The sequence below is a fragment of the Lates calcarifer genome, linkage group LG20 (genome assembly GCF_001640805.2).
Source record: "Lates calcarifer isolate ASB-BC8 linkage group LG20, TLL_Latcal_v3, whole genome shotgun sequence".
NCBI classification, from domain to species: domain Eukaryota; kingdom Metazoa; phylum Chordata; class Actinopteri; family Centropomidae; genus Lates; species Lates calcarifer.
The window spans coordinates 22597970-22611690 of NC_066852.1; the positions used below are offsets into that span (position 1 = coordinate 22597970).

Consider the following 13721-nt stretch of genomic DNA (forward strand, 5'->3'; position numbering starts at 1 on the left):
CTACTATCTACACTCCATAAATCAAGAGTTTCTGTTGAGAGGATGGCTTGGAAACATTATTGTTGAATCAAAACTCAGCTTGTGTCTTTTCAAGATCAGACCAAATATGCAAACTAAAACATAAAAAGATTAGTGTAAATAATTTCTATTTACCCAGTAGGACTTAGCGTTATTCAGTAGAAGGAAACTTTCACTGAAAGAAAAATCTAACTTTTCCACATCATTCATTTTTTATAAAGATGAGTGCAAGACAATTTCTCTTTCCCTGAAACATATTAATGCCCTCTCATGTCTCAAGCAACACAAAGGATCTTAAATGCATTTTGACATTCTTTTCAAGCAGAGAATTGGAGTTCAAGTTGAAACCACTTTTCTTCATAAAACAAAAAAGAAAAAAATCACTAAATAAAAATCAAGGCTTCATATTCCACATGCACAAAAACAGTCAACTCTGCTTTTGTGGCTTCATCGTCATAGAAAGTTGTTTGCATATAGCAGTTTAGCAACAGGTCTGTAGTTGGAATCAATCTGAAACTGTTAAAGTGTAATGACCTTTTCAAAGAGTTGTTTATCCAAATTGCAGAAAAAATATATTTTTTAAAAATTACTTCTAGTAATATCTAGCCATGTAGATAGTTTTTTAAAATTTATATTTGGCTTAAAACAAGAGGTAGATGGAATTTTACTTGTGGTACTCAAAAGATACACTTAAAGCAAATAACAGCAGTAATTCTTCCAGATGGAGAGATCCATGACTGGTGCAAACAATTGTGATATTCAACAAAGACACGTGAGAAGTCACAGTGCGTGTGTGTCAGCCTCCTCCTCCATTCCCCACCTCACAGCTGCATTCTCATTGGATATGACTCATCTCCTGTCTCAGACTCCTCTCCAAGGTGCTGCAACTACACTGCACATCTTATTTTTGGCTATGAGAAAAGAAAATCAAGCATGTTTGAAAACTGTCATAGTGTCAGGGACAGCTAACAATGAGGTTGTTTCGAAACTGGTCAAACTGGACGAACCATCATGGTGGGCAGAGTCCATGCTTCACTGGAGAATTTCTGTCTCCGATCTGCACCAGGCAAACTGGGGCAAAACTAGACCTCACAGTGAACAGTTTTCATATGTATTTCTTTGGTGAAAATAACATTTCTTCGTAATTTTGTGTAAAACAAACGATTAATTTACAGGCTCTCTAAGCACACTTTTATAATATATAAACCCCCCACTGACATGATTTTAAGGATGCTCCATAATGTCAGACAGCTGACTCATGTAATGTAATACCACCTGGATCTCAGACAAGATGACAATTGCACATGCAGTATATCTAACGCTGAAAACAGTGAAAGTACAAGACCTTTCTCTCATTATCTCTTCAGACTGCACCTCTTCCACTTCTCCTAAGCCCTCTTCCCTACCTGACTGTGATCTCAGAATAAACTCCTTGTATTTTTTATCTATTTATTTTTGCTCTGTCTTTTCTAGTCTAGAATCTCTTTGATGCTTAAATTCTAATGAGGGCATATTCACATGTGCACCTGTCTCATCATTTAAACTGACTTGTATGACTTTTATCAAATAACCTCTATTCATACTACTATATTATATATACATGACTTGACATTTGCATGAAGCTTTTTTAAATGATGAGTGTTTGAGATCACTCTTACCTTCACAGAGGAAAAATTTGGACTCTCCCACGCTGATCTCTCCTTGTGTTGGAGTGATTTGCACCTGGATGGTGGCTGGGTAAAGAAGAGAGAACAAAATATACATTAGTCTCTGGTTCCATCGAGACAAATGGTGTCACAGGGGCAAAGCACAATAAGGCAAGGCTCAAAATCAAATTGCTTTGCCTGCTCAAAAGAGAGGCCGTTTTTCAGGCACACCCTCTATGAATGAAAGTCTGAGATGAAATCTTTATGCTCACTAGAGTGCAACATCTCCATGTGCAGATGGGTTATGAGTCTACATCTTCTGCAAGGACCTTGTTAGCAGGCTTACTTTTTGAATATATATTGTACATAGAAGGCCTTGCTACCTGTGCAATCATTTACCTTAGTTAGAGTTCTACATTTTTCATTTTTTAAGGAAGGTTTTCAATGTTAAGATGAGAGGAGTATGGCAATGGTACTGAATAACAATTGTTTGCTGTCTTGTTAGTCTAGACACAGCAATAATACATACTTTTCTTTTTTGTTTAACATCCCTGTCTAGACAAGTGGAGTGAGCTGAACTCCACATGGTTAGGCAAGGTTATGCTGTAAGGCTGGATCTTGAGTAATTTGCATTATTACAAAAAACAGAGATGACAGCATTCTTGTCTTAAGAGTCTATACCTTTTGCCACTTCCAATGTTAAGCTGTTAATGAATCATGTACCTGTGACCCTGTGACAATCAAGTGTCTAACACTTTATGAAGTCAAAGCGTGCAGTAGCCACCCCATAATAGCAGTAAACTAACTGAAAATATGAAGGCACAAGCAAATTATCTGACTATCAGCAATAATAATAATGAGTTTGGGGTAAGCGGAACTTCAGTCCTCTGCAGCAATATTAAGTATATTCAGTAACACTATCTAAAGATTTATTTGTTTGCTCAGGGTTTATAAAAGCCACCTGACAGAGTCGTTCCAGGGTGCTCTCATACTCGTTTTCACCATCCCTGCTTCTCCTGGCAGATGATTTACAAGGCATAATGCCATAAATCAAAGAATATCCTTTTCCTGAGACTCCAGTGCACTTAATTTCTCAGCAACAGCCAAAGCTACAGTGGCACAGATGATATTTAAAAAGAGTCCAGAGAGGCACCTGGGATTTGTTCCCTCCTGCATGCTAACAAATTAGAATTAAAACTCTTGCATATATATGAAAAGAGTCAAAATGTGAAATAATTTTCAAAGCCTAATCAGGAAATCATGACTTGCACGTGTGCACCATAACGACAAGAGATGTGATGATTTTTTAAAAATGTGAAATGCTTTAATTTAAGACTCCTATCTTCAGTGATGTGTGGAATGGGAGTGAAGCACAGACTATGAACCAGAAACACCACTGAATCGTGATCCGGAGCTTCACAGAGAAATCCCACTGAGCCTTCAGCATGTCGCCACTTCACACAAACAAGTGAGTCAGTCTCAGCCCAATTCTCACCAGGAAATTCATGGGAATGGTTTGCAAGGACTCGTCATTCAAACACAGGTAGCCAACTATCGTCACAGCACAATGAGCCATTGGTGCTTCATAATGCGACAATCTCATAATCTCACAGAGTAAGAAGAGACAGTCGCTGTCACAGCGGTGGCCTTCATTGTTATATTTTTTCCCTGCACACTCCTTTACGTGAAAAGCTATCATCATTATGCTGTGAAGCTCAGCCAAAATAGTGGGCAGAGGCAGGTATATACCATTTAGAACTGCAAAAATGTACACAATTTGCTTTTGTGTGTAAAGACCAACAAAGTGCTCCATGTTTTCACCCTAAAGCACATGAACAGTATGGGCAGTATATCAACAAACAACAGCGGCAAGTTAAACACACAGAGCTTTTCCACAATCACTCTCAGTTTTTTTATGTTTCCCTTTTTTTCTTCACAATACTGTAACCACATAAATGCTGTCGTATTCAGCTGTGCTTATGTTGGGTAAATTGGTAGCAGGTATATAAGTGATCTAGGAGGTTTTGTGAGTTTAACAGCATCACATTACCAATGCTGTTGCTACTGAGAAAAGACACAAATAAAACAAGTCACTTTGTCAGAAAAATGTGAACATAAGTTTCACATTTGAACAGGCAACAAATGCTGTAATATTCCTGGTCAACGACAGTCTCAAATATTGATTTCATTAAACTATTCAAGGAGAGAATGATATCTCCCATATGGCTTAGTCAAGAAGTCATACAAATATTGATTTGCAGTAAAACACTGCCTCTGCCACATGAATGACCTGGCCTTTGTTCCAGGTTTGCATGCAGCCTCTAGAGGTATGGAAAACCACTACCCACAGTATGTTTGCTTCTACAGGCTGAAGGTAGATACAAAGAAAACAACATATCCATTTCATTCCCTCATCTTGTAAGATCACTGATGCTATGCTGCAAGCCCTAACCATGCCTCCTAAGACTAAGACAGCTGGCCAAAAATCAACTGATCATATCTGCAACACTAAAGACAACAAAAAAGGAGTTCAGGCAGTGTGGGAAAGATAGCTATTCCTGAGCCATTTTCTCAGTGTATGTCTCTAAATGGCCACTTGTGCTGTGTCTCGGTGATGAAGTGGCTGTTGAGTCTCGTGCATCAAGCAAAAGTGTGACTTTGTGTCTCTGCTGAGAGCACATTGTAAGTAATAAAATGAAGGCGTAAAAAGGAGAGATGTCACTGAGTTTAAATACTGAATAAATTCAAAACAACATTTGTTCTCCTTCAAAACCCTTGCCTTTCATCCGAACAAGGATTTTCCACGCTCAGATAAAGCTTTGTTTACTGGACAGGTTGTCTTTCTGCTCATTCTACTGCCAAATGGATAAAACAAAATATTTTTAAAAAGTATTTCAACATGTACAGATTAAAATGTCACTCTTGTCAAAAACATTCTTCTTTAAACAAGATTATGGGTAATTATGTGATGATCAAATTCTTTTGAATTCAGTTTGGTTTGATACCATTTAAATCTTTAATGGATTTCATTGTTCATTGACCTAGATATTTCATCTTAAATGCCAGGGAGTCATAATATATGGTCATAACTTGTCTTCTTACCATTGTTCTAAAGGACGACTGTGGTACATCTGTGAAAACCACTTTCAAATTTCTCCACAACTTGATTTTCAAACTAGAATGAACAGAAACCAGTGGCAGTTTGGAAAAATGTAAAAGCATACTGATAAAAAAAAACCCTGCACTGACACCAACAGTAACATTCAAAAGAGAAAATAATACAAGAAGAATTACACTGAGGATAACTATCATCAAAATCACAACCATCTAAACCTAATTTCCTCAAAACCAGGTGGGAATTGTAAATGCCATACTGGTGCTCAGTGTAATAATATAACAAAACAAACTGTGCCCAGTCATCAACATACAGGTAAAACAATTCAAGTGAGGGGAGTCCATGTGGAGAGGGATGTGTGGTACTAATGAGAGAACTCAAAGTACAGCAGAACACATACCTACTGTTCTATGTCATAAAAGACTTATTCAGTTAACAGCACATGTTCATGGAAATGAATCACCCAGTCTCTTTCTTGAATATATAAGAACTGAAAAAGTACTTTTATCAAATAGAGAGGGCAACTTGAGAGTGTGCTTCTTAAAAGGGAGGCATTGTCAATCTCCATGCCCCCTCAAATACAAGGCAGCGTCATGTTCACAGTGATCTGAGCGACACCCCACTAAGACATATAAAGATAGAAGTCTGCTCTCAGCAGTGTGTGGAGTTGTATTCTTCCTATAACTGCCAGAAAAAGCAAACTGAATGCGAATGCATCCTTTGAATATATAAAGGAGTGTGTCCAAGCTAAACTGTGGTGTTGCGTTGCTCTTTCATGGAGTGATATATTGTTGTCAAATATAGACTGGTTTACAAATATGGGAATTGGTTAGGGCTCTGCATAAGGACAAACTCTTCTTAAATGAATTTATCTATTGTAGTATATATCATACATGTTTTGAGAGTTGTGAGACTTGGATTAACCTGTATTCATGCTTTAGGAAATGCATCAGTAATGTAAATTATATACAATTTACTGTAAATACTGTGTGCAACAAATACAGGCATGATCCTTCAAAGCACTGAAATTAAGAAAAACCTGACCTAGATTATGTAAATAAAAAGGTAAATGAGGAAGCCCAGAAGCAAAAGGGATTTGGGGGAAGGAGGTGTAGATTAACAGAACGGAAAGAAGTGCTTGGCATAGTGAAGAAAGAGCTTAGATAAAGGATGAAGCTATCTGTGCCCTGATGTGCTCACTCATGACACCAATCTAATATCTATCCACTAAGCCTGTCCCTCACTTTCAGTCCTCTCTAAAGACTCATAAACCTCCCTGTCTACTCTCAAGAGTCCTTCTTTACTCTTCATTCCACTGCTTAGACACCTATAGTCACATCACCCTGCACTTACACAAACAGCACTTCCACTATCATTTAAATCAGCATATTTTCACAGAGATGAAGGCATTTGCGGGTGTGGGAAAGAAAACTTTGTAAATCGCTGTAAATCTAGACTCCAGAGAAAAAGCCTGCTGGATATTTTTCAGAATTACATCCTTTGTTGTCATATGCATGGCTGCATGCTGTCATTTATATCATATTTGGCACAACACTGATCTATGCAAAACATAATACCCTTTTTCCTACAGTAATGCTGGTCTGTGGCTCCCAACTATTATTTGTGTTCTTTTAAGGGAAGCGTGTTCTTAATAAAGAGCAGAGTTGTAGACATGAGACTTGACTCCAGACAGCCTTAAGTCTCAATAACAAGAACTTGAGACAACTTGTACTTTCTCCAAAAGATTTAGAGGCAATGATAAAGAGCCTATGAAACTAACTCCCACCAAAAATCTTACCAGATATTAAATCTGGACCAGCTGAGACCAGCCCTCAGCTCTGGTTTGCAGTAATAAGTGTGGCAGTTTGAGAATTTATCTCTGTACTTCAGTGACTGGCTGTAATATACTCACATTATTTTCTGAAGTAAAAACATTTGTGTGGTCACAGCAGCAGCATTAGTAGCATATTTTAGGTCAAATTAGGAATATTCTGTTAGAATATTATCAGTACAGCAGTAAGGATGAAGGTAATGAGTGAAAGAAGGAGAGTAGACCTGAATAATGAGAAACAAATTTGGCACATGCACAACAAGAATGACCTAGCTCCCACTAATTCGAGCAGTGGGCTTAGGTGAATACTGTGCTAATGTTGGAGACTGAAACTATAGTCACTGAAGTACGAATGGCAGCATTTCACATCACACCTGACAGAATGTTATTGACACACAGTCGAGTTATGGCTGAGTCAGGGCTAGGCTAGCTTGAACTTGGAAAATCAGCTAGGATGCATACAGTAGCTTAAGCTGTAGAAATCCCTGAGTTATCCGGCTCACCCATTGTATTTTAACTCACCCACCAAGATTATTTCTGTCTGCACAGCAGCTCTGCCTCTGACACATGTTTGTATAAATAAAACTGCCTTCTCTCCCTGTAGACTTTCAGTGCCATGTCCCTTGTATTGCCAGCTTTTGAGGGCAGCACAACTGTATAACCAGAGATGACAGTTTCCACCATCAAACCTTAGTGCACCCTGTTATTTTTTTCTGGCAAAAAAGGAGACAGGTTGTTCCCTAAAACCATCCACAGAGGCAATTAGAGGCCACAGCAACCTGAGACACTGAAGGTTATTTCGCTGTATCCACATGGAGCATGGTATGCCATAGTTGCCTCTATCAACATTTTCTTCTCACAGGTGCTGTTTGCTCATTAATATCTCCCCACAAACACCGTCTATATATATATGTGTGTGTGTGTATATATAAAACTCATTTGCAGTAAATACACAAAAAATGCCACGCAAATTTTCAATGTACTAAAAGCAGAACTGTAATAATACTGAGGTCATACTGTTAGTTCTAGTCCCTGCAAAAAGTAATTACTTTTCCACAATATCAGAACATCTGAAACTTATTGTTAGCACCTTATAAAAACACAAGCACCATACAGGTTTTAATTAAAATGAGAGATAACCATAAAAACAATGAAACTGCAGCCAGTTCATTTATTCATATTATTTTCATATTATTCATAAGCATTTAGGGCAATGGGATCAAAATTAAATTACACTGGTATATTTGTTCATAAAAAAAGAGAGGAAACTATAAGTGTTAAGTAACATCTTCAAACCCACATATACTTTTAGATCCATACATACATACATTCACACATGCATATGTAGTTAATAGCTTGTTAAGCAGACTGATTATTCAAGTCATTCATTTTACAAAGTTAGGAAAGAATTTAGATGGAAGAGCGCATTTAAAGGTACTCATGGTAAGCTCAGAAGCGATATTAGCAATGGTGTATTAATTTACTGAAAATCCCTCCATACTTTGAAGCAAATATGCCTGTGAGGTTTTAGTAACAATGACCAAAACCACTGAGCAAAGATATGAGTGCTGGCCATTCTCTGGCGAGAGGATTATGGACTTTACAGCCTGCTACTGTAAATAGGCTTTTAGCATCTTAACCGCAGAGTTGTTTAATTCCAAATTATGTAAGAGCACAAATATTTATAAAAGCCACATGTCCATCATTACCTCATTTTAGGATGTGTGCATTTGTGAAGTGAACAAACAAGAAGTAGTCAGTTCTGCTGGAGAAAACCTGCAGTTTGAGGCAGCCTCTTGCCCGTCTTGGATCAGGAGGTTTGCATGCCTAATTGGAGCCTGGCAGCCGGTGGTGACTGGCTCCATTACAAGGAGGCTACAACAGTCAGCTGTTGGTGCTTAACATGCAAGTCATGATGGAGCAAGCACACACTATGCAGGGGCAGACAGCACTGTGTAGGGCCACACTGGGATGCATACATCACCAGCACACACACTGAGAGAGCAACTCCTGGAGGATGTACAGCAAGATGAGATGCAGATTTTGCAAGGTTCACTTCTCTAGTTGTATATGTGAATTTGATTCGAGTGCTATTGCTCATAAATCACTGTGCCTGACAAAAGGTCAGGACGTTAGCAATGAGGACAAAGACCTGAACAAGATCCAAGCACACACTAGTCACCAAATGTCACAATCTCTTGCCAACAGGAAACCCATTTTCCCAAAGTAATCTTATTTTTCCATCTCTTTGGAAATTGGGTAGACAGGTTCATCTTTAATTCCCCACAGGCAGTTAGGAGGACGTAACGCTGAAATGACTTCTTGAGACATTATGAGACAATTTTGATGTTAAATTGATGCTATTCCATTTTATATGAATATTATGGAATATGAATATGAATTTTGCCATTATTTGACAACTGAAGGGGAAAGAGATGGTAAAAATTGGAAGAAGGCCCAGGCTCCATTTTTAAACTTGTTGTTATGCGATATGCCATATTAAACCACAACTACAAGCTGCAGTTCAAAATGTGATTTCTCTTGCTGAATTTGAGCAGTCAGAGAACACCATCTCTGAGACCAGGTGAAATAAGCTGTGTAGGATCTATTCTTGGAATCCAATGGGATTTTCTAATACAAGTATTCACCTCACATGGCCTGTAATGAGGGGGCACTGAGGCATAGACCGGAGCTAAGATGGGGCATAGCCATATCTCTGGCTGAGTCAAACCTGACTTCTCATTCTCAGCAAAGAAAGAATTAAAATCAGAGATCTAAAATCACATCTGATAGAACTCCTGATTATTCTCACCCAATTTATTCTAAACTTCAGGTTTGAGGCCTTTCTTGTAGTTGTAATCCTTTCATTTGCCCTCCTCTTAAAACTTTCACAATTCAAATGGATAAAATGCTCTAACATACAAATGTATGTTTTGTGGTAGGTGGAAGTACAAGCAGTGTCTTCTGGGCTGATATTCATTGATGTTGTTGTCATACAGCAGACAGTCACTTCCCCTGATCAAACATTTTCAAAGTGAGATTTGCAGTACTGTTGCCCACAAAAAATACGAATCTCTTAAAATTTGAATATTTTTTCAACTTCCAGGGTGACAAGGATAACAAAGACCATATAGAGTGTGTAAGAGTCAATCACACATCAAGTTTGACCTGCACATGTCAAGCCCCTCTGCAAAGCCTCCCTCTACCATGTCACGGCTTTGTAAGTCAGGTCATGTCAAGTCCACTTGTACAACCTGATATCACCTAAGGCAGGATGTCTTAATTGACTTCCCAGACCCACACCCAGGCTCCACCTCTAACCTTTCGCTAACTCTTGCAGACTTGAAGAAACTTCTCCAGAAACTTCAATAGGGATTCCAGCAGGTGTTTCCAAAAACCTCAACTACATCCTTTACAGCGCTGCATAGACACCAACACACCACAACCATCGTGCCCTGTTGGTATTGGCTCCCCATATACTCTAAAACGTCTGCCAGTCAACCCACAGAAACACCTCACACTGCTTCCAGCAGGCTGTTAACCTCAGTTTGATCTCTACACAAAAACATTATGGCCTATTATTAGTTACTCTTTCAATGTTTTGTTTTTATCATTTTACTTAATTTAAATACAACCTCTCCAAATCCACCATGCATACACATGCACACACATACACACACTGTGTAGGACTCAAGCATTCAGACCTTTACCATTCACTTGGTGTATGCTGCAAATGCCCTTGCCCACTTGTTGAGAACATCACATCACTCTTTTCTTTGTGACTTCTGTTGTCTTTGCCCTGATACTGAACCCTTTTTCAAAGTCACTTAGATCTTTTCTTTTTGGCATCTTGATCCAAAAACAAAGCAAAGCTCAGCAGTGTTGCACATGTCACAGAGCATGACAAGATTTTAGGTGCTTTATTTCATCATGTAGAGCAACTGAATAGAGGAATCTCAATTTCGTATGTTCCACTCATTTATTCATATGTTATTATTTGATTTGTCATGTGTCTGTATCCATATAGATAACATTTGTGACACTGAAGTATTAACAGTAGTTGTAGTATATTACCAGTAGTAATTCCTCATGCCATCAGCACTTAAAATGGAAATAAAGTTGCAGGTGAACAGTGAATATACATAACAGCTGTTACATTCAGCCTCCTAACAGAACTTCCTTTAAGCATTATGTTTCCAATTTGTATTTCAGAGCCAGATAAATTAGCCTTTCAGAGGCACATTCCAAACTGTCTCCACCACTTATCATTAACCTGCTGTACTTTGAGACATCGCACAAAGCACTAAGCAGCCGTTTCCCTGTGCTGTGTGTGGGTGTCAGGCCTTAATCAAGTTGACATAGACGTGTCAGCTACTAAGCTCCTTCTCTTCACATCTTTCAGTCATTCACCACCACAGCTTTGTCAGGATTATGGTTGTTGCCATCATTCCCCCAACCCGCCACCACTTCAGTTGTCATCCAAGCGCATTACAAGTAGAGAGGAGTGAATCTGGAAGAACACAAATGTGTGGTGCACAAATCAACAGTTTTAAGTACTTTTTTTCTCCACTTACTTCACAGAGTAAAAAGTTTGAGACTAGCTATGGTGTGACATGAGCTACTTCCTACAGCCTCATACTCTTAGCTTCCTCTATTAATCAAAAATGTGCTGTCTCACCTCATGTTCGCCAAATAAACAACTCCCTGATACATTTCCAATAGCTGCCCCTCTTCTGTCATTATTAATATCTGGATATTGAGCAGAGGCAAAACTGTGAAATGTCCCTCTTTACTCTGACTAATTTGAGCCTTCTCTTTCTGACAGCACCTAATTACTAAACCTGGAGAGAATGCTACACAAAAGGCTAAAAGGCTGAAAAGGGCAGCAGAAGGGGAAAAAACAGCTACAGCATGAAATCTGGCTATGAATAGATTATATGTAAACCCAGTCAGGGTAATGGGTGGAATGACAAAAAATTATAAAACACAAAGCAAAGATCTAAAGCTCTGCTCAAAGCTGCAGTATTTATCATACCCCATAGTAGAGAGCCTTGCCTGTAGTGGGGCTAAATATGTAAATCATCTGTCCTAAGGGAAACATTAAAGGGAAGGACAGGGGGTATTTTAAAAGACAGAGAGGGTTCATCTGAGCAGCAAGATTATGCTCAGCAAATTCCATGGTACTGCCCTACACTTTTGTAGACATTTTGTATGCAAAGCTAAAATTTCAGCATGATGTAACAATGTAAACAATTAAAGCTTGTGGAGCATTCAGAATTGAAATAGTTCATCCTTTAATGAGCATGCATGTCCTAAACAGCTGTTCACTAGATAGTCAGACAGGACCATGAATGACCACATCAAATTTAAAGGAAATCCTACTTTTATAGGAACATCTCATTGAACAAAAGTCAAAGGGATATTTTGATCTGATATCCATACAAAGTTATTACCTGAAAATCATTATTCGATTGGAAAAATTCAAACAGTAATATGCAGATGGTCAGTGTTAAAAGTTGGCTCTCCAAGGCTTTCATTTATTGTCTTTCCTTACACCCATTGCACTTCTCGGCTAAAGAGGATCATGAGAAGTACTTCCAAGTAATTTGAAGTCTGACCTGAATATGCCTTAGCTCCTACCAATTAACCTCCTGCAGGGTCTTTCTGTCACAAGGTTAAATCCCCAGGTACATTATAATTAACAGAAATACAACTGAGGCCAAGCTATAATTTGGAAAGCTAAATGTAATATGTTTTAGGTAATATGTTTTAGGACAGAAAGTATAACAGATTTTCTCGTCAAAAACAATAATCTTAAAACCTTAGCCTTAATCTTAGCCTTAATCTTAGCATTATAAAAACATGCTAAAATAATGACATAACTTCCCATAAACTCCCTTCTTAAAAGGAAATTACTGATGATTACTACCCCATCTTAATACAATATATCCAAACATATGTACAAGCAGGATGTCAGCTTGCTTGAGTATGATCCAGCCAGACTATTCTTGTCTGTGCTGACTCTAACATTTGCTGAAATAACTCTCAGGCTCAGCTCTGCCAGGGATAAAACCAAACTCTGCTGTGGTGACTGCTGGCAACTCGCTGTCTTTTTTCAAACTATGAAAAAAACTACTACTTTCAAAAATGAAAAACTAAGGCATGAAGAGAGGTGCCTTTTTTGTCTCACTAAGCACTTGCATTACTTACTTTTTTGCATCAGTTACAGCAAAGGTCTTTAGACATGGTTTGCCTCAAGTTAAACAAGGTGCTAGCTGTCAATTCCTGAGCAGAGGCCTGGCCAAAAAAGAGAATCCTTCGAAATGCTTGCACCAAGAACAAACACAACAGACACCATCTTTTGAAGCAGCATTTTCTGAAGAACAAATCAGCACTAACACACCAGAAAACTGGTAAAGCTGAAGCTTCAGAGATAGCAAAGTGCTGTTGATGTCAGAAACAGTTGATGTTGTTTCAATTTGTTAAATGGGTCCTTGAAAACTGTTTAAAAGGTAAAAGCAACAGAAAATGGACAAATGTCAAAGAATAAAAGCAGTTGTTTCATCTTTTGGCAATCATGCCTGTGAAAGCCCACTGCTGTTCTTATTTACAACAGTCAGAGGGTACTAGTGTTTGTTGGACTGTAGCTTTTTCTTGACTCCTGGAAGTCATGAACTTCCTTCAAGGAATTGTTTAATGTTAAAATCTTAAAGATTTGAGTTCTACTTGAGCTGCAACTATACCTGGAGTACAATAGAAAAAGAGTAATTGGTGTATAGTGATGTGAAACAAACAGGGGGACCAAAAAAAAAAAAAACACGTCTACTGTCTCTCCATGTACAGTATATGTAGAGGTGCCTTCTAGTGTTTTATGGACACTTGTAGCTTTAAACAAGATTAGCTGACTCTAAAGATTTGCTTTTGTCCAAAACTGACACTACTGAGAGGCTTTCATCTTCTGTTGAAAAAGGGAGTGTTTGAGTTTGTATGTAAAATTCAGTTGACACCAAGAGTTGGTTTACATTTCCCATCCAAGTTGCATTTTGGCTCTAGCATATATCCAATATTTTTTCATGTATTCTCGCTGCATATGCAAAGACCAGTGTGAGCG

At 38.3% G+C, this 13721-nt stretch overlaps 1 protein-coding gene across 11 annotated transcripts in view; it reads right to left on the reverse strand.

Annotated features, from left to right (window-relative positions):
* The window catches only part of ncam1a (neural cell adhesion molecule 1a), a 236810-nt gene that overhangs the window by 77254 nt on the left and 145835 nt on the right, over positions 1–13721 (reverse strand). For all 11 annotated transcript variants that reach the window (XM_051078864.1, XM_018689280.2, XM_051078863.1 and 8 more), the window contains one exon: positions 1677–1751. In XM_051078864.1, coding sequence (XP_050934821.1) covers positions 1677–1751 — 75 coding nt within the window. The remainder of the gene's footprint in view (positions 1–1676; positions 1752–13721) is intronic.